The sequence below is a fragment of the Anomalospiza imberbis genome, chromosome 18 (assembly GCF_031753505.1).
Source record: "Anomalospiza imberbis isolate Cuckoo-Finch-1a 21T00152 chromosome 18, ASM3175350v1, whole genome shotgun sequence".
NCBI lineage: Eukaryota > Metazoa > Chordata > Aves > Passeriformes > Viduidae > Anomalospiza > Anomalospiza imberbis.
In genome coordinates this window covers 7,692,421-7,712,088 of record NC_089698.1, presented here as the reverse complement: position 1 = coordinate 7,712,088, position 19,668 = coordinate 7,692,421, and the positions used below count along the sequence as shown (strand labels likewise).

At 54.4% G+C, this 19,668-nt stretch overlaps 1 protein-coding gene and 1 long non-coding RNA gene across 2 annotated transcripts; one reads left to right on the top strand and one right to left on the bottom strand.

Moving 5' to 3' along the window:
* Positions 1-260: 260 nt before the first annotated feature.
* TBX1 (T-box transcription factor 1) lies at positions 261-12,820 on the top strand. The gene is made up of 8 exons (XM_068208825.1): positions 261-2,544; positions 3,799-4,210; positions 7,426-7,527; positions 8,943-9,114; positions 9,338-9,493; positions 10,873-10,940; positions 11,147-11,247; positions 12,009-12,820. Exons 1-8 carry the CDS (start codon positions 2,355-2,357, stop codon positions 12,446-12,448), a joined length of 1,641 nt encoding a protein of 546 aa, XP_068064926.1. The 5' UTR covers positions 261-2,354; the 3' UTR covers positions 12,449-12,820.
* On the bottom strand, positions 11,525-12,468 carry LOC137484728 (uncharacterized). The gene is made up of 2 exons (XR_011004998.1): positions 12,404-12,468; positions 11,525-11,751 (listed from the first exon to the last, which is right to left on the bottom strand). It is a non-coding gene; the product is annotated as an uncharacterized lncRNA (long non-coding RNA).
* Positions 12,821-19,668: the final 6,848 nt, after the last annotated feature.

The following is a 19,668-nucleotide window of genomic DNA, read 5'->3' as shown; positions in this document are numbered from 1 at the left end:
GGAGCGGGGCGGCGGGGTCTTCTCCCAGGGATTTGGGGTTTCGAGGCTTCAGCCCCGCCATTTGGCGAGGACCCGCTCCGCTGCCGCCCAGGTGACAACGATTCCCGGCGGGTCCTCTGTTCCTGGTAGACACCGCTCAACCCCGACTCCGCCGGCCGGGTGGACAGGCCGAGGGATCGGTCCGCGCCCGGGCTGTCCCCGACGTGGCGTCGCTTACAGCTGGAGCTGTATGTAAGGAGCAAGAAAGGAGAAAGGAATAAACCTGAGAAACGGTGCAGGCAATTAAGGCAGGGACTGAAACCCCAAACTCTACTGGGGCGTTGGTTTCGGGGGTTTTCTTGATTTCCAGGGGGAATATTTTCTTTCCTCCTGGAGCACAGGCTGTCCAGAGCCAAGCACACCTCGGGTAAGGGGCATCAGCGTCCCGCTCGCATCAGCCCTTGAGTTCCCGGAGGCGGCTTGGAGTTCGCACCCGCGGCTTCTCGCTTTCCTCCGATACTGCCCCGGGGTGCCCAAACGAAATCTCTTCCCCTCCTTCTTGTATTGCCGCCAGGTGAGCAGCGCGGGTCAGTACCGGGACTGTCTTTTCCGTGGCGTGTCCCTGGGCTCGCAACAGAAGCTGCCCCGGCCAGGAATCGCGCTGCCAGCAGCAGCAAAGAAACAAAACAGCGATCGTGTCACGCTCTGCCCTTATGCCGTTAGCTGCAGGAACATATGCTCAAATATGTAAGAGTAGTCTAGATTTTTCTCTGCAAATATTTTTACCACATCCAAAGATAATATTTCAACAGAAGAATCAAGCCCCGCAGGCTACAGACAGGGCAGCTATATATAACCCGCTTGCTCACTCCGGCTCTCCGCGCATCGCTCGGGTTATGCAACCCCCACCGCGACGGTAGCCACCGGCGCGCCCCACAGCTCCGCCCGCCCCGTCGGGGCAATTCCCCAGGACCTCGGTGCAGCTACCCGCCCGGGGGGACCGGCACCGGGGCGCGGATCGAGACTGGTACTGGTACCCGGGCCGGGCCGGACCCGGCGGGGCGGGCACGTCGCCGTGCTCCGCGCCGATGCGAAAGAAGGGCCCGGGGAACGCCGCGGCGCTCCGAGGGGCCAGTAGCGGGCGGTGAGTAGCGCCTCGTCCTCGCCGGGGCAGAGACAGGAACCGGGCGCGGCTCCCGGCCCAGACGGGCCGTGCAGGTGCTGCCGACGGAGCGGGCTCTCACGCTGGGCTGGGCAGGAGCTCGCCTGCCACCTCGCTCGTTGCTTTCCGTTTTGTCCGCACTTTTTTTTTTTTCTTTTTTTTTTTTTTTTTTTTTGGCGAAGGAAATGCTGGAACGCTGGCGGGCGCTTTGGGATTTTGGTAGCCCGGGGCTAAGAGGGTCCCATCCGAGCGAAGGGGCCGGCAGTACCTGCACCCGCTGTGCACCCTGACGTGCCCAGACTCCGCCCGTTGCGGCGGCTCAGACTGCGGGTCCCCGCGGCCACCGAGCCCCGAGGGTCGCCCCCAGCCCCGCGGTGCATGCGAGCTGGAGGAAAAGAGCAATCCCTTCTCTCGGTGCCGGACATCCGCAGCGTGACGCCGGGCTCAGCTCGGCTCGGCTCGGCTCTTCCCTTCCCGTCGGCCGGCTCCCGGCGCCGTGATTGACACCGCCGGCCCCTCCGCCCGCCCCGCAGCACATCCCATCCCTCCCCGGCGGCCGCTCGCCGTGCCCGGGAGGCGGGGAAGGGCCTCCCCAGCCCTTTGACACCGTCTCGGCAGGAGTTTCACTTCGCTTTCGCCGCCGTCGCCGCCACTTCTGCAGGCAAACACCCCCGGCTTCCATGTGACGCCTCCCAGCCACTGAATGGGGAAAGCGCCTATAAGGGAGACACTTTCCCTTCGTGCAGGAGAAAAGGAGGGGACGAGGGGGGCAGAAGCAGGAGGTGGTGGTTGAGGGGAAGGGAAGACAGAAAATTAATAAATCGCAGGGAAAGAATTGGGGGGGGGGTGGTGAGAAATGGACATTACAGGAAAAGAAATTCGTGGGGTTATTTATTTCTTGCCCCCCGGTCCCGTCTCGCTGACAGAGCTTGGTCCGCCGTTGCAGTGCTCGGCGCTGGCTACAAAGGGACCCGGGGAAGTTTCTTGCTCCCCAGCGCCCTTCCCGGGGGGGCAGAGGGTTTAGGTTGTTTTCTGTTTGATTTATTTTTTTTTAATTTCCCTTCCCCACCCCTCTTCCCCCGTCTGGAAGGAGGGGGTCTCGTTCGCACCTCCCTGGATGGTGCGGTAGAAAGGAGGGGAGTTAGGGGGTGGGAGGGGGGGGCTCGTGGTGGGAGGCTGCCGCGCCTGCTGCTCCTGCATTGGTGTCTCCCCTATGGACGAAAACAGCCCTCTGTCTCCCAAGGCAAATGCTTTCAGTATCGCCTCTCTGATTTCAGTCGCCGCCGCCGAGCAAGCAGGGAAAGGAGAGCTGGAGGAGCGCCGCGGCGGCCGCAGCGCGCCCGCCCGCCCCGGCTGCCGCCCTCAGAAGATGCACTTCAGCACCGTCACCAGGGACATGGAAGGTGAGTGCCGTGCTCGGCCGCGCAGGGCTGCGGGGACGGGACCACCGGCCACCGCGGCCACGGGCTTTCACGCGGCCCGTGCCTGCAGCCGGGCCAGGGGCAGCGCACAGAACGCGGCCTGCCCGCGGAGCCGATCGGAGGAGGCTTTGCCGTTCCTCCCGGCACGCCTGAGCCCCTGTAGCCCTCCCTTAGAGAAAGGCATTGCCCGTGGCCCGGTAGGAGCTTTCGACGGCTCCGCCGCTGGGACTCGCGTCTTCGCAGAGGTGCTGAAAGCATCCCCCGACAGCTCCGGCCGTGCCTGAGGCACCGGCAGGCCGGGGCTCGGCTCCCATCGGCTCTGTTCCCACCTGTCCGGCCTAGGGGCTGCGTCGGAAATAACGCAAGAGACCCCCGGGACCTCGAGAAGCCTTTCAGCATGGGAGGGGATCCGAAGGAGCCGGCCGCTCCGCGGGGCGGCCTGTCATGCGCCCCAGGGCCCTCGCGGGCCGGCGGCCGAGGGCTGCGCAGCCGGGTTCGTCCCGGTGCTCCTCGGCGCGGACCCGGAGCTTTGCTCTGGTCCCGGCCTCTTCCTCTTTCTCGTCCGGGGATGGAAGGAATGGGGCATTGCCAAACCAGATCCGACTTCCCCTGTCAGCCGCAGCCCCGCGGCTCCAGAGTGAAGGACGTTACCTGCAGCAGCGTAGCTACACGGAAATAAGAGCCGATTGCTTTCTCTGAGTTTCCCCACTCTTTTTTTTTCTTTTTTTTTTCTTTTGTTTTTTCTTTGTTTTTTCCCCTTTTTTGAAGAGGGGGCGAAAGGAGGGAGTTTGCTTTTTCCCAAGTGATGTGTGGCAAGGGAGGCCTGCAGAGATAGCACGGGCTTTGCACCGCCGAGGCTTTTGGCAAACCTCTCGGGTTTGCAAAAGAAAAAAAAATAGAAGGGAAAAAAAAAAAAAAAAAAAGAAGAAGAAAGAAAAAAGAAGCCTAGGCAGGCAGGCAGCGGGAGCAGAGAGCTCCCCGCCTGCCCCGGGGGGAGCGGGGCTGGGGCCAAGCAAAGCGGAAAGGGGGAGGCGCCCCACTGGGCTGGGCGCGGGGCAGGAGAGGAGGCGGAGGGCACCCCGCGGAGCCGGTGCGGAGGCGGGGGCCGCGCGGAGCGGCGCGGAGCTGGGGGGAAAGCGGGAGCCGGAGCGGAGCCCTGACCGCTTGTTTTTGGAATGATTTCAGCTATCTCCAGCCCCTGGCTCACCCAGCTGTCCCATTTTTGCGATGTTGCAGCTTTCACGGCCAACAGCCTGAGCAGCCTGAACGCCTCCGGGGGGTACCACCTCTCCCCCTCCCCGGGGGACCCTTACGGACAGCATGAGCCGCCGCACTACGAGCCCTGCACGGCTCAGCAGCACCCGCACCCGCCGCCCCAGCCCCAGCACGGCTACCCTTTCGGCGGGGCGGCGGCGGCGGCCGGGACCAACCCGCCGCCCCCAGGCCCCGAGCAGCCCGAGGGCGCCGGTGGAGCCGCTGCCGGGCCGACCGCAGTCTCGGGCTGCTCTGCGGGGGCTGCCGCCGCGGCCAAGGCGCCGGTAAAGAAGAACCCGAAGGTGGCCAACGTGAGCGTCCAACTAGAGATGAAGGCGTTGTGGGACGAGTTCAACCAGCTGGGCACCGAGATGATCGTCACCAAGGCAGGCAGGTCAGTGCGGAGCTCCCGAGCGGCCCCGGCTCTCCAGCCGCTCCCTCCGGACCCGGGCACCCAGGCCAGTCGGGGCGGGAGAGTCCGATGCGAGTGGTTTAATTCGCAGTTTGGGGGGAGATTGAAGCTGCTGCCCAAGGGCGAGTCGCGGAGCGGCCCGGCCCAGCGGTCGCCGTCATTTGATCCTTGCGCTTCTCCTGGGGCGAAATCTGTGAGCTCTTGCGGCCCGAAGGCCTCGGTGCTGCGGAAGAACGCGCGGCTGCTGCTGCGGGCTGACGGCGAAGGCGTGTGGAGGACGGCAGGCAGGGCACTGGGTTTCACTCTCGCTTAAAAGGGCGCTGTGCTCCTCCGGGCGCCTTCGGCTGTGACCCCACACGGGACTTCGTTCCGTGTTTACGGAGGACAGTGTGTGTTCCCGGGGCGGACAGCAACGATACGGGGGAAGGAAAAAAACAACATGCAAACCGTGCAAAACCTGCTAAATACATTCTTAGCACGGGCAGATGTTTTCCTTACGGCGGAGACGCGAACAGACCCTAATTCTGCACCTTGAAACGTGTTCCAGGGCTGTTGCATTTCCCAATTATCAAGTAACGAGCCCGGCTGAACTCGGCTCCTCTCGGCTCTGCTCCGGCCGCCGCGGCGCGGCTCCGGGGCCAGGACCCCGCTCCTGGGCAGGGAACAAAGAAAGCGGCTGAGGCGTTCACGTTAGGAACGAGCAAAACATATGGGGGGAAGAGGAGTCCCAATTACAGTTGTTAGTTTCTGCATTTAATGGAGATCCCCGGGAAGCGCCGCGGCCGCGGCGGTTCGGGCAGAGCTACGAGGCTTTCCCCGCCAGGCACCGGCAGAGCTGCGAATTGTCCAGGCTCTGAGTCCTCCCTTGGTTTAAAGCGATCCGGCGGGGGGGAGAAAAGAAAAACAAACAAATTAAGGAACCCCCCGTTGCTTGCTCTCAGTTCGCTCCGGGGCTGACTGCGGCGGGATGGCCGGCCGGGGGAGAGGGTCGGACTCCGCTCCGAACGGTCTGGCAAGGGCAAGAGCTGTGAGCGCGGCCGTGCACGCCCGCTCTCCCATCAGCGATTGTGAGGGTCCCGAAAGTGAAAAAAAAAAACCAAAACCCAAAAAACAAAATCAAAGAAATCCATACTTATATGTACACAGTGGCCTTTTAAGGTTTTGGTTTTTTTTTTTAATATTAGCAATTTCCTAAAATAGAACAATCACAGTGGTGCCCGGTGCAAAAGCAGCCGGCGCTGCGTTGCGGGACCCGGGCGGAATTTCCCACAGACGGTGCCTGCCCCGGCGCCGGGTCGCACAGCCCTCTGTCTCCGGCCGCGGCCCCTGAGCCCGGCGCCGGGCTCGGCGTTGCTTTCCTTAGCGGAAAAAGGTCGTTCAGGCTCCAGGCGGAGGCTCTCTGCAAACAGGAGTTCTTCGATCTGGCTTTCTTAGCTCTCCAAGAAGAGCGAAAGGATTGTAAATATTCCTTTTCAAAAGGTTTCGGAAATAACCAATTCGAATTGAATCGGGGGCTTTCCTCCCACCCTTTTCTTCGTTTACTTTATGACACAGTAGAAACTCCAGACAGGCGAGTAAAAACAGGAGAAAACGGGGTAAAACCAGCAGGAAAAGGCTCGGGAAAGGCGCTGCAAAGCCTATTCTCTTCCAGCACCTCTGGGCTGGCCCTGCTGTTTGTCTAGATGGGTCTTATCATCTCAGGTTGTTTGTTTTAAAACTAAGTTTTAGAACAAGAAACACCGGAATTGGAGCTAATGGGGGCTTTTGCACATTTAAAAATAATAATAACAGCGGGAGCGACTGAAAACGTCCTCCAGAGTTTGCTAAAAGCCTTACAGAGAAGGAGACGCAGCCACCCGATCCCGATGCAGCCCGGCAGTGCTGGGCCCGATGTGGAAGAGCTGCGGAGCCAGAGGCGCGCTGACCCATCGGCCCTCAGAGGGGGGAAGGGGCACATAAGAGCAGGTCCGGCCGTGTGCCCCGAGAACGAGCCGGGGGGGCTTTCTGTGTCCGGGTTTGATCGGGCTGTTTGTTCAGGGGGCGGTTGGGACTTTGGTTTTTCAATGGCTGCAAACACCCTTCCCGAAATATTGCCCATAGTCGCTCGCTTGGTTTACTATTCTGTAAATCTAAACGAAGCCATAACGAGCTCCGACGCCAGGGCACATCTTCGGCGTGTCCCGCCGGGGAGCTGCGGGCCAGGCCCTGGTCGCTGTGTGTGCAGATGCAGGAGGGAGGGACGGGTGGACCATCCCGGCCCCTTCCCTTAGCCCACCGCCGATCGCATTTGTACTGCAGCCCCTTGAAGAAATCGTGCCCTCCCTGAGCGTGGGATCCACGTTTCGGCTTAGCTTAGCCCCCGGGGGCCTGCGCGGAGAAGAACCGGGGGAGCAGCCGCGGGGGCTGGGCTGGCCTGCCCAGCTCCGGAGCCCTGGGCTCCTTTCCGTTCTCCTTTTCGTTCTGCAAAGGTGCGGGGGGCGGGAGGCCGACGAGGATCTTGCAATGAAGTGGATCCGGACGGGGCTTTCTGGGACATCCCCGTTGCCCTCTAGCCCTTGCCCGCCGAGGGGGAGTGTTTGCCCCTCCGGGCTGGGAGAGGTCTCCTGGTGGCCCTAGGGGCTGTTGCTGTAACCACTGCTTTCAAACGGGCGCAAGTTTGGTGGGCACAGGTGGGAATTCGATCACCTCGTGCCGTTGGCTGGAGTTTTTAGATTTGACCCCCACGGGCTGCCTGAGACTCCCGATGCTTGAGTGCAGGTCTGCAGACAGGGTAATGCCTTGCATTTGCCTCCAGTCAGGTCAGCTAAAATGATGGGGAAACCATGGGAAAGAAATTATTTTCACTTGATCTCCCCATAGCAAAGGCCTCGGATGCTCTTGTTCCCCCTGTCCTCTCCGTTCCACCGCGGTGGGGCATTTCGGGTGTCTGACATGAACGGTCCCGGAGCCAGTGAGAGAGGCAGGACGCCCCTGGCTCGCCTTTTGGGATGCTGCCGAGGGCTGGGGAACACAGCAGCCAGTCTCCCCACGCAGCTTGGGCGTATCTGCCTCTTCCTCCAGCCAGTGGTTTCTGCGAGGGGACTTAGCACCACAACTGGGAGGGTATCGGAGCAGCTGGAGGGGAAGAAACCCGTGCCGGCCCCTCGGGGCTCCCTGCTGCTCCTCAACGTAGCACTTGTCTCTTCTCTCTGTGCCAGGCGCATGTTCCCCACCTTCCAGGTGAAGATATTTGGGATGGACCCTATGGCTGACTACATGCTCCTCATGGATTTCGTCCCGGTGGATGACAAACGATACCGGCAAGTAACAAATACCTGGCCTGTCTCGCGGTTCTTGGAGCCGTAGGGGCTGGTGGGTCGCTGCCTACCCCCTGCTCCTGCCCTCCGGGAGTTCGGGGATGTGCCCCTGGGCGTGACACCTGTCGGTGCGAGACAGGGAGGGGACACGGGATGCAGCTGACCTGGGATCTGTTTCACACTCTTGCAATGAGTCTGGGGCCAGGAGCGGCTGCAGGGGACTGCAGGGCCCCCTCTGCCTCCACACCAGGCTCACAGACGGCCAGGGCCAGACCAGCATGGGCAGAAGGGCAGGTTTCCACAGGGCACAGGGCAGGAGCTGCCTTGTCCTGCCCAGAAAAGCTCTCTTTGTCGTACTGCTACACCCTGTCTCTACTGGCAAACACCCTTTGCCACTTAATAAAAATCCCCTCGGTGCTCCTTGAATGCTGTAGCCCCTCAGCGCATGTCCCGAAACTGTGCCATGCCTGCTGGGGAGCTTCCTGGGTGCTTAGGTGAAGAGAGTGGGTTTTGTGCTCTGGAAAGGCATCAGCCACCCAAGCCACAAAACCCTGCCCTTGTTTCCAGCGGCAGTGTAGGAAGGCCTTGGAAACTGTCGACTCACAAGGCATCGATGTGGTCTGGTTTGGAACCCCTTTAATTTTAAGACAGTGAAAAGCACATTATGTATTTAGCTTCAGATCAAGACGCCGAGCAGGCAGCCCGCATAGGAATTGCAGGGTCTGATATATAAATATTTAGACAGATATCCAAATTCTCAGGGCGTCCTAGAAATGTTTGCTTGTCAAGGGAAGTAGGATATATAACATCCAATTGAGTATATCTTTAAAAAGTAATGTTTCTGCTCAAGTCCAATGGTGTCTAATTCCCCCTGTGCAAACACTGGCTTTTAAAGTAAACACGTGTATAGAAGATTGGTTTCTCTGTTTTAAATGTTACTGTTGAATATGTACTTTGAAAGAATGAAACAAGACTGCTAAATTCTGAACCTGCTATTAATCTACACACAACTTTCCACTCTTCACTTAAAGCGAGAATATTACTGTACAGAGGGCTCTTTTTCACCCTTTTTTTTTAGAGGAAGGGGGAGGCTTTTGTGGCTTCTCTCCCAAATCTACACGGGTAGCTATAAATTTCCTCCATCCTGCAGATTTCTCTCACGACAGTTCCATCGCCGGCCTGATAAAATAGTATATCCCCTTCGCAGCAATTCTGGCTGCGGAAAAGAGCTCGTTCCTCTCGTGGCCATAGGAAGCGGGAGTGATGGAGAGGCGGTGCTTCCCCCTCGGTGGGCCAGGGGGACCATCCCGGGCCGGGTTCTGCGGGCTGCGGGGTGCTGCAGTCGTTCGGAGTGGCGCTGCAGGGACGCGGGTGGGAGCCCCCCGGGCCGCGGCTGAGGGTGCCTTCCCCTCCCGCAGGTACGCTTTCCACAGTTCCTCCTGGCTGGTGGCTGGCAAAGCCGACCCCGCCACCCCCGGGAGAGTCCATTACCACCCGGATTCCCCGGCCAAAGGGGCGCAATGGATGAAGCAGATCGTTTCCTTCGATAAGCTCAAACTGACCAACAATTTGCTGGATGACAACGGGCATGTAAGTGTTCCCGGGAGAAGATGTCCAACACGGGGCTGCACGGGGTGGGAACTCCCCGCGCTGTGATTCCCGTGGGGTGACCCTGACGCGCCCCTCGCCGGGGGCTCTGCCCCAGCCCCGCGGCTGTCCCGGGCAGTGGAGCCGGCAGGGCCGGGGCTGCGCTCTCCTCTCTCCATGCTCCGCCTGGATCAGTTATTGTCTCCTTGCTCGTTTTATCATTCAGATCATTTTGAACTCCATGCACAGATACCAGCCGCGTTTTCACGTGGTCTACGTGGACCCCCGGAAAGACAGTGAGAAGTACGCGGAGGAGAACTTCAAAACTTTCGTCTTCGAGGAGACGCGCTTCACGGCAGTGACCGCCTACCAGAACCACCGGGTGAGGCAGCAGCGGAGCTCGGGGCAACAGAAAGCGGGGGTTGGGGTCGCCCCGGAGGTACCATGGGTGCTGGCTCAGCCCCTTCGTCCGGCTCCGGGGTTGGAGGCTGGGCTGCGGGTGGCCGGCAGCGGTGGGGATGGCTGGGGGTATTTCCGCCTCCTCCTCCCCATCTGCTAAACCCATTCCGGGCAGCGCTAGGAACCCGATGGCCGGGGAGCTGCGCGGAACCGCATCGGTGTACGGCAAGGAAGCGACGTGGGCTCTAGCCCCATCGCAAGCTTCCCCCGCCCGAGGGACTTCATTACCTACGTAAAGCCGTGGGGCTAGTGGGGAAACGACAGGCTTCCCGCTGCGAAATGTCACTCACAATTTGTTTGGATAAATCTGCGACTTTACTGCTTTAAACTCGTAGCGGTCTGTCTCTCCTCAGAATACAATTTTACGTTAAAAACGAAACAAAACGAAACACAACACCCCCACCCCAATCTAATGCGGATCTCTGGGCAGCAGTTAATCCAATTGCTCCTTTAAATCGCATCAGTGTAATGTAAAGAGCAGGAATCCCAGCAGCGAGTGGAAATAGGATTTCATAGCGGGGGCTTTTCAGTGCTGCTCCGAACCGCCTCGCCCCGCGACGATGCCGCACAGGCCGGGGCTGTGTCCCGGCGTTGTCCCTGAGCAACCGGCGTGAGTGTCACCCTCTGCAGTGCCTCCGAGCAAATTGACCTGAGATCTCTCCGGGATGCTGCGGTCGGGCCGCACCTCGCCCCGGTGGAGGCGGCGAGGCCAGAGAAAGGCTGTGCCTTTAAGGGGCTCTGGAGTCCCTCCCCGGCTGGCATTTGCCTGATGGCTCCGGACAGCTGCTCTTTCTCTCCTGCTTTCTATCAGTTTGACCTCTAAGGCTGGAACTGTCACTGAGGGGCTTAAAGTTTGTTTTTCAACCCATTCCGGAAACTCACAATCACATACTTTATCCGTGGATTTGCTTAAATATAGAAAATGTCCTGCCTTCTCCCTGGCGAATTAAATAAATACATAAGTATGATTTATCCAGTGATTTGTCTTAACTGCTCCAGTGGTGACCCATATAATGTGGCATTTTCTTAAAGTGCATTTACTCAGCTTTTGCAGCCAACTCAAAATGCCTTTCCCTTCACCTTGAACTCATATTAGGTAGAATATTAGCCCGCATTTTCTAACAGAGGGAAAGCACATGTTTGTGCTCTGTGGCAGAGAACACCCTGGCTCCACCAGCCACCTGGATCCCCTCTGTTACACCAAGCACTGCTGAGTCCCAAAGCCTGCTCAGGGACACACTCACTGTTTGGCCAGGGAGCCCTGTGTGCTGCTTTGAGACATTTTGCCACCTCTTCTTACAGATCACACAGTTGAAGATTGCAAGCAACCCTTTTGCCAAGGGATTCAGAGACTGCGACCCTGAGGACTGGTAAGGCTATGCCTTTATTGGTTATGGCAATAACCCACTCACCCTATTTCACATGTGTCTGCCCAGCTTACATTTGCACAAGGGTTTCATGGAGGGGGACGTTGTATTGGGCCCCATTTTCCAGCTGCAGCTCACAGAGGCAATGCTCCAGTTGCTCATTCTGTTGGACCATCAGCTCTGTATCACTTCTTCCCTTCCTCTTCCAGGCCCAGGAACCACAGGCCAGGGCCTCTTCCTCTCATGAGTGCTTTTGCCAGATCCCGGAATCCAGTCTCTTCCCCAGCCCACCAGAATGGGACAGAGAAAGGTGAGAGCCCCCAGTGGTCAGGCCAGCCGATCTCCCAGGCCCTGTTGGCCTGCATAGCCCGTGCATGCATGCCTGGGGCCAGCCTTGCTCACCAAGGTGCTGCACAGCCCCATTGCTAATGAACTTTGTGCTACCACTTATTTTTTAAAGAAAAATACCTGCCTTCATAGCCTAATTAATTCTTCCTTGGACTACAATATTTACCGTTGTTGTGTGCTTAAGAAAACTTGCTGCTTTAAAAAACACTGCCCCTTGCCTTTAGAGTCCCATTTTCGACTTTTCAGCAACAAACTCAGCTTTTCAGGCAGAGATGCAGTGCTGGCCACAGGTTCCTCCTCGCATTGCCCTTTTAATGCGCCTCGGCAGTGCGCTTAGGGCCAGCCCACTCCATTCAGGAGCTGCAGTCAGGTCGAACAGCACCTCTGCCCATTGACTGCTTTTCCATTACCCAGAGCAAACAACTGCAAAGACAACCGAAGGCCTTTCTTCCAAAGCACTGCGGGCCTGCAAAATAAAGGGAAGTCTGTATTTGTTTAGTGTTACACAATTGCAAAAATGTCAGGCGTGTACCAGCTTGTCAGTCAACTCAACTCCATTTATCGCAGTCAGAAGGTCCCGTCCCGCCAGCCCCGTTCCTGCCGCATGCCGCTGCTGCACGCCCCGCTCGCAGCCGCGCTCTTCCTTCCCTTCGCGCGCCTTTTTCCCGTGTGCGCGGATGCGCGGCGGCGGGCGCGGCCGCACTGACTCTGTTGCCCCCGTAGATGCTGCCGAGAGCCGGCGGGAGTTCGAGCGGGAGGCAGGCGGGACGGCGCTGCACCAGGCCGAGGCCGCGCACCAGCAGCTCATGTCCCGCGTGCTCAGTCCGGCGCTGCCGGGCGGAGGCGGCGGGCTGGTGCCGCTGGCCGGGGCGGGCGGCGGCCGGCCCAGCCCGCCGCACCACGAACTGCGCCTGGAGCCCGCCGCGTCGGAGCCGCTGCACCACCATCCCTACAAGTACCCGCCGGCGGCGGCCGCCGCCTACGACCACTACCTGGGGGCGAAGAGCCGGCCCGCCCCCTACCCCCTCCCCAGCATCCGCGGGCACAGCTACCACCACCACCATCACCACCACCACATGAACGCGGCGGCAGCGGCGGCGGCGGCTGCCAACATGTACTCGCCGGCCGGAGCACCCGCCGGCTACGACTACGGGCCCCGGTAACGGGGCACCGGCGGCACGAGAGACACCGCCCTCCCCCTCCCCGCCTGTCCCCCACCTCCCGCCCTGCCGTGAGCTGATTGGCCAGCTTGACCTGATGGACAGCCAGACAGCCCAATCGCCGGCAGCCGGGCCCCGCCCCGCGCCCCGCCCAGTGGGGGCCGTGAGGGCGGCGGTGCCGGGAGCTCCGTCGCGGTGTGACCCGCGGCTGCACTTTGATAAATGAAGCCATATGTCCTTATCTCCCTATTCCCCCGCGCCTCCGCTCGTGCCGGGCACCGAGGACCGTCGGGCGGCTGGGATGCGGTGGGAGGACGGTGAGGCGGCGGCGGTGAAGTGACTTGTCCCCTCACTCGCGCGCCGGGCCTTCTGCCGGAGGTTTGGCGTTACCACCGGCGTTGGCGGTGCCCACGGGTGTTTTCTGCCCACGGGGCCTGTACGTGAGCGCCCAGCAGGGGCTGTGGGGCCGGCCATGAGCCGTGTGTCGTCCTGCACTTGTCGGTGTCAGTCTTTCCCAACCCGGGGCACACCGGGGGCTGGTTCACAGGTGGCTCAGGTGGTTCTTTGAGGAGATTCTTGGGGAAGCAGAGTTTAGGTTAAAGGGAGTGCTTTGAATCCTTACTGCCAGAACAAATTTCCCACTTCTCCTCTGGCCCTGACCCATTCGCAAGTTTTGGGGTTCACTGGGATTCCTTAACCATAGCAGCATTTTCTGAAGCTGTTGAGAAGGCCAAGAGCACAGGGACGTGCAGCTGTGTTTGCATCTTGTTTTCCCAATAATGCCCGCAAAGGTTTAAAAACCAGCCTGTGGGTGGGGGAATATCTGCAGATTTCAGGCTGTGTGTTTCCCACCTGCTTCCCAGGCAGTCTCACACAGTTCTGCCTTCTGGTATCCTTTCTTGAGCTCTTGAATACTCTCCTGTGGAAGTGCCTTTTAAAGGGACTTCAGGGTTTTTTTCTCAGACTGGCTCACCTCTTATATTTGGCTGACCCAAACTGCAGTAGTTCTAAAGCATCTATTCTGCATTACCTGCTTGCTGCATCTTCCCTCTTAATGCTGGTAAGTACTTTTTCTTTTTCCTTTAGTATCTTCATTCAGTAGTTGTTCCTTACTGCTAAAAAGATGGTCCTGTTCATCAGAGTTCTCCAGTGATGTGTTTTGAATAGTTGGCTTGTGTTTTGTCAGATGCTCACTGAAGGCAGTCCCTTTCTGTTCAGAGAAGGTATTGAGCAGCTCCTCAGCTGTGTTGGTGTACAGTATTATGAACACTTTCCTGATTCTTCCACATGACTCCATTAAAAGATGGGGGTTATTTCTTTTAAAGTCATCTATTCATCCATGTTTGTGCATTTTCATTACAAACTCTTTAAAACATGTTCTTTCCCTTGTGCAGGTGGCAGTGTTAATAGCAATGTTTATTTTGTCTCTGGCAGTGGGCTTTGGGCTTCCAAAACCTTTTTGGAAAGGTTTAAGAAGGGATACAAGCTACCATGAATATTTTATGTAATTTTTTTCTGTTAAAAAATATATATCTGGATCCATAAAAAAAGACTTGTGCAAGAAATATGTATTTTATTTGACATTTGCAGTGAATTGTGAGATTCTTAGTGTCTGACTAAAGCATAATGTTCTCAGAAAGTCTGATGTAAAATAGCCTTGTGCTTATTATTAGTCAGTGGGAAATGGCTCTCGGATGTGCTCTATTGCTTTGCCACTGTTATTTCAGAGTTTTCAGTATGATTTGTTATCTGTAAACTGATTAGTGCCAAAGCTTTGGTCAAACATTTAATGAAGTTGTTATATTTATTATTTCCTTCAAAGATTATACAAACCCCTTTTTTTTCTTGATAGTTGCAGCGTAGGAAAAAAAGTGAAGACAACCAAAGAATCATATCTGCAAAGTGTAGATACATGTAGATATTTGTAGATATGTGTAGATAATCTTATTTCATTTCAATTGAAAAGACATTGGACAGTGACATTTATAAATATTTTTCCTCTTCTTTCTTTCCTTCATTACTTGTTTGATTATTTGTGTATATTTGTCAGTTTGTCTGCCCTGAAATCTAAGCCTCCCCTACAAAATGCAGTTATTTCAACAAGGAGAGTTTAGACTGAGCAAACGGTGGCTCTCCACAGGTGATTGCTCCTTCCCTTCTGTCCCTGGTTGCCACAGGTGTCCATGGTTGTGGTAATCTAGCACAATACAACAGTTTGCAAGGTTGGGGTTCCCAGGTGAAAACAGATCTGTTTGTATTGATAAGCACCTGTTCTCTTTAAGCACACATAGAATGACCCAAGGTGCCAGGACTAAACTGTGCCCTTAATGAAAATGGCTCAAGGTCCTTGCCTTGACTGCAGGAATGTCAATTTTATATTTGTTAGAAGAAGAGAAAATCACAGAACTTCAAGCTATGGCTGTGGGTGGTGGGCCTTCAGGATCATGGGTCTGTGTTCTGTGCTAAAGAACCACTGCAGAGGTCCTGAGGCTGAATGGGAAGGAGACCATGCAGCTGTGTCAAGCCTACAGTCTGAACTATGAAAATGGTATTTCTAATCATGCATTTAGTCCATCAGCATGCAAGGTGCTTAGACATGTTCACATTAAAGCATGTTAGTAGTCCAGTTCATGTTGTGTTTTAATCCTTAAATCAAAATTCTTCAGGGCTTTGACTGGTGTCCCTCCTTCCATAACAATGTCTGTCTCACTAGATGGGAGTGTTACAGGTATGGAAAGCAATAAGGGTTATTTTTCTATCCCAACAAAAAATCCACTTCAAATAAACAAAACCCCGTAATGCTGCAGATTGACTAGTAGAAGCCTTTTGAAAATCACAGAAAAATTTGTAACACTGTAATGCCATATTACCTGTCAGCCTGTTAGTCAGGGTATATCATGTATAGGCCACGCATTATCTGTATATTGTGGATTCATTTGACAAATGACTTGGTATGATTTGATTACACGTCTGGTTAAACTTCACTCAGCCCATGCTGTCACCAAGGTCCATGGCACATACTAGGAAAGAAGGCAGCCGCATTCCAGCGATACTTCCACTTGTGGTTACCTCAAGTCACACAAAGCACTTACACACAAAGTGTATTTAAAAGCTGCTGTAAAACAGGCTCAAGTGTGGAGGTTACAGGCATCCTCTGTCCTTTCTAAATAGGGCTAGAAAATAAATTAGCCATCTAGCTCTATTTTCTGGAAGAACAGGCTGAGTTCAGTGATTGCTTCTGAGGTCTGAAAACCACATCACCTAGCTCAGTGGATAAATCCAGGATTAGTTCCTTGTTCCATGCAGGTGGAACAAGGGTGATCTTTGCTTAATCACTTAACCCAAATACTGGGGATAGTTGCAGTTTTCAGAAATGGCTTTTTGCAGTTGATTTTATTCTGTCCTTGCTTGTGGAATTGACTAAATTCAGTGTAGCATAGGAGCATGGGGATGAGGCTCCTGTGTGTTTGCAGTATTCATGCACACTCTTTACACATTTCACAGATGTTGTCTTTAGTCTTTCCTTCTCTTCAGGGAGGCCCTATGACTCTCTGGCTAGAACTGTGCAGGTAGTCCCCAGCAGCTGCCTCTCAGCATCCTGGGGTGTTGGCATCTCTTCAGCCAATCTCAAGCACACATACACACGGCCAGGGGAGCAACTGCTTTGGCTTCCTGCTACAGTGTGTGTAACAGTGGCTTGCAGGGTGGAGAATGACCCGAGGACTGTAGCAGGTATAGAAAAGGTGTTCTGCATGCAGCAGGCTGCTGGGGGACAGTGTGGGTCTCCCATGAGCTGTGGGCTTCTAGTGCATCTCTACACAGAGCCGTGGCTAGTGGGGCTACATGGCTCGTGGTCACCTCAGCTGGGGCACTGTCCTTTCCTGCCAAGCACTCCTTCTCTCCAGCAAGTGAATTTCAGCCACTTGCTGTAATGCTGGATCCCTCACCAAAGGGATGTACCTCGATCTGTCTGGAATAAGAAAAGCAGGTTCAGTCGTGCTGTGTAATGTTCTGCCTGTGTAAAGGGATCCCTGTAGCCGCTAGAAACAAGTCAGGCACCCACAGGTTTGGGCTGGGGGGGGCAGAAGCTGAGCCCTGCTGCCTGGAGAAGGCTGGAAGCGCAAACGCAGCAGTACCTGCAAAGCAGGTTTCAGCATCATTACCCAAAGAGCTCAAAAAGCTGCCGTGAGCCTGTTGAACACGGCTGGGCTGGAAGGTGGGAGAATAGCGTTTGTGTGCACATACACGTGTTGGTTCTTGGTGCTTTGCCTTCTGTCGTCCGGTTTCCTGATAATTGAAACCAAATTCTGCAGCGCGTTGAGAGCGCGAGTGCTTTGGCCTGACCCGCCGTTCGTGTGGAACTGCCAGTGTGGCAGGGACACACCCAGCGTGTCCCGAGTGTCACCTCAGAGGGTCCCCGCAGGTATCGCTGCCCCGTGGCCGCGGTGGAGGAGGAGGAGGAAGAGGAAGATGCTGCGCGCACCCCGGCCGGCCCTGCCTGAAGAGCCGGCTCCCTCCAGAGGGAAGAGCCGGGCATGGCACGCCGTGGATTCGGCACGCACGGAAAACGAGAAGGGAAATAGGCGATGAGAGGAAAATATAGATTAGGGGGTTAAAGGAAAGATTTCATATTTGAAACACTCTGGCATAAATGAGAAGGGGCAGTCTCCGGTGAGTTACAATTTGAGGATACTCAGCCAGCAATGGCTTAGCCGTTGCTTTAAGCTGGTGTTAAGAATCCACTCTGCATGTGTAGAGGACAGTACTTGTGTATGGATGCAACGTTTTTCTAAACATAAGCATTTTTTTCTTCATTTAATCATTCCAATTGAATTGATTGCTAAGATATATAATTTACATAGGTATCTGACAAAACTAGGTGAAAGTGACTGTACCCAAAGATTTCTATTATCGCCATTATGAGCTCAGCATGTGCATATAAAATGTGCTGTTACAGTGAGACACCCATTGTCGGTGGGAATCTAGCTAGTGTATCAGAGGTTTGAGATTTGCAAATATCAAAGAATAGTATTTAGTACTTTTTTTTTTCCTGCCCAGTATGTTGCACACAGGAAGAGCTGATTTTGAAGACACACGTTAATTCTGAAAAACACAGACATGTCCCATATACACATGTATGTACATGTACAGGTCTGCTCTCCAAAGGCCCACTGTCCTTCAGGAGGGCTGTGTAAAGTATTATGTGTGTTGCATATGCCAGAAAATGCCCTCATTCCCCCCATTAATAGAAATGACCTATTATAAACTTACCAAAGATACCATAGGTTTATAAATTGGCCACATATGTCTGTGTAATATATTTATTATATCACATTTCACAGCATTTCTGTTTTATGAAATTCAGCCTTGAATTTGTCACATATGTTTTGCATATATGTGCAATAGTTGGCCAAGTATATCCAAGTAAAGTATGATAAATGTGTTCTTTCCATATGGGAAATTAAATGTTTTTCCAGATTAAAAAAAAAAAAAAGTTTATTAAGAGCAGCCTATACAAAATAATTACAATAAATCACTCACTTCTATTTAGGTTAAAATTATATATTTGAACTAGTAACAAAGTGATTAAGAACAAGAGCCAGAAAAGTCTCATTTAGGACCTAATTCTATAAGGAGATGGAGCAGCATAGATAGAAGAGGCCCTAGACATTTCAAGGCTCGCTGCTCCATGTTGTGACATCCTGCCAGGCTGTAGAGCAGCTTCCACCTCCTGCTCCCAGCGCAACTGGAGCTGCCGAAGGACAGCCTCCCATCCTCTCTGTGAACAGCTCTTAGTGCTCTCTGGGAGATGGAGAAGGAAAGGGAATGTTTTCCTGCAGTGTACACCTCCTCCCTGACGCTCCTTCTGGCAACCAGCGGGTGCTTCAGTGGGCAGGGCAGGACACCTCAGGTGCCACTGCTGTGCTTAGTGCCTGCCTTCACAGGAGTGACTGCACAGGTGCCCAGGGACTCAGACTGATGTCCATGGGCTTTAAATTGCAAAGAAGTGAAAAACGGAATAAACCACATGTAAAACTTACAGAGGCACCTTGGTGTGCGGTGTTAGCACTATTGCTTTTGTCACTGGTTTTAGCTTGGATGCTGGGCGTTTGTGTTTTGCTCCATTTGCTTTGTGCTCCCACTGTTTCTTGTTCCAGGGGGCAATGCTTCCCCTTGTTGCGGTGCTCCGGCCTGGCTGCTTCAGCTGCCCTTTGTCTGGGGTGTGAGCTCCAACCGTGGGCAGCAAGAACCAGCATGAGAGTGGAGGGGCTGCAGGCAAAGCCATCATCTGGAAAGGGCAGAGGAGGGGTGTGAAGAGGCAGCCCTTCTCCCAGGCTGGTTCTGTTTGAGCATTGCCTTGCACATTTCTTTTATTTCAGCAAATATGAAGTGAGTCTTTCATTCTATTCCCTTTCCTGCTTGTTGTCAACTACTTCAAACCAGATGAGCTCAAGAGATAAAACTATAAAGACTCAATGTCTCTATTTAGCAGGATGCCAAGTCTGCATGCCATCAAAATAGCTGAGGCAAAAAAATCTGAACAGACAATGCTTACTCTAAGTGTTAAGAGCAGCCTACATGCTTTTCCATGAACACAAACAATGCATTCACAAATCACTGAGATTTTGTATCAGCAGTTTTTTTAATTACCATCAGGACACATTCTCTGTCATGTTAAAAATTATTCCATAGGCCCAGCACACCCAATGCCTTCTTACCTATGTCAGAACATGTTTATAGCAAGCAGTGCCATGGGGGCTTGGAAAATGTACTTTTGCATGTGTGAGATGCCAGAGCTATGGAGCAGAATAAGGGCTCAGCATTTGAACATGCTTGCTCATTTCCTGATCTGGACATAATCAGGATCAATCATTCCTGCCATTGGTTGCAAAGAGAGACCATTGCTGTCCAGAAAGCATCTGAGGATGTTAATGGTTTTTTGCTGCCCTAGTTTATATATACTGAGAATAAAAACTAGAAGGAAACAGCTGTAATTGCAAGTAAATTTAACAGCCTTTTTTATCCCCTTTTATTTTTTTAATAATTAGAACTTCAAATTATAACAGAGAGTTATTAGAATTAATATATTTATCACTGCCATGTCGCTCTTCTGTGAGGAGATATTTAATACTGCAGGGTGGTTCTCTGGCAGTACATGTGACTGCTTCAGGTCTTCAGTCCTTCCCGCTGCTATCCCCTGTGGCACTGCAGCTTCTGGTTTT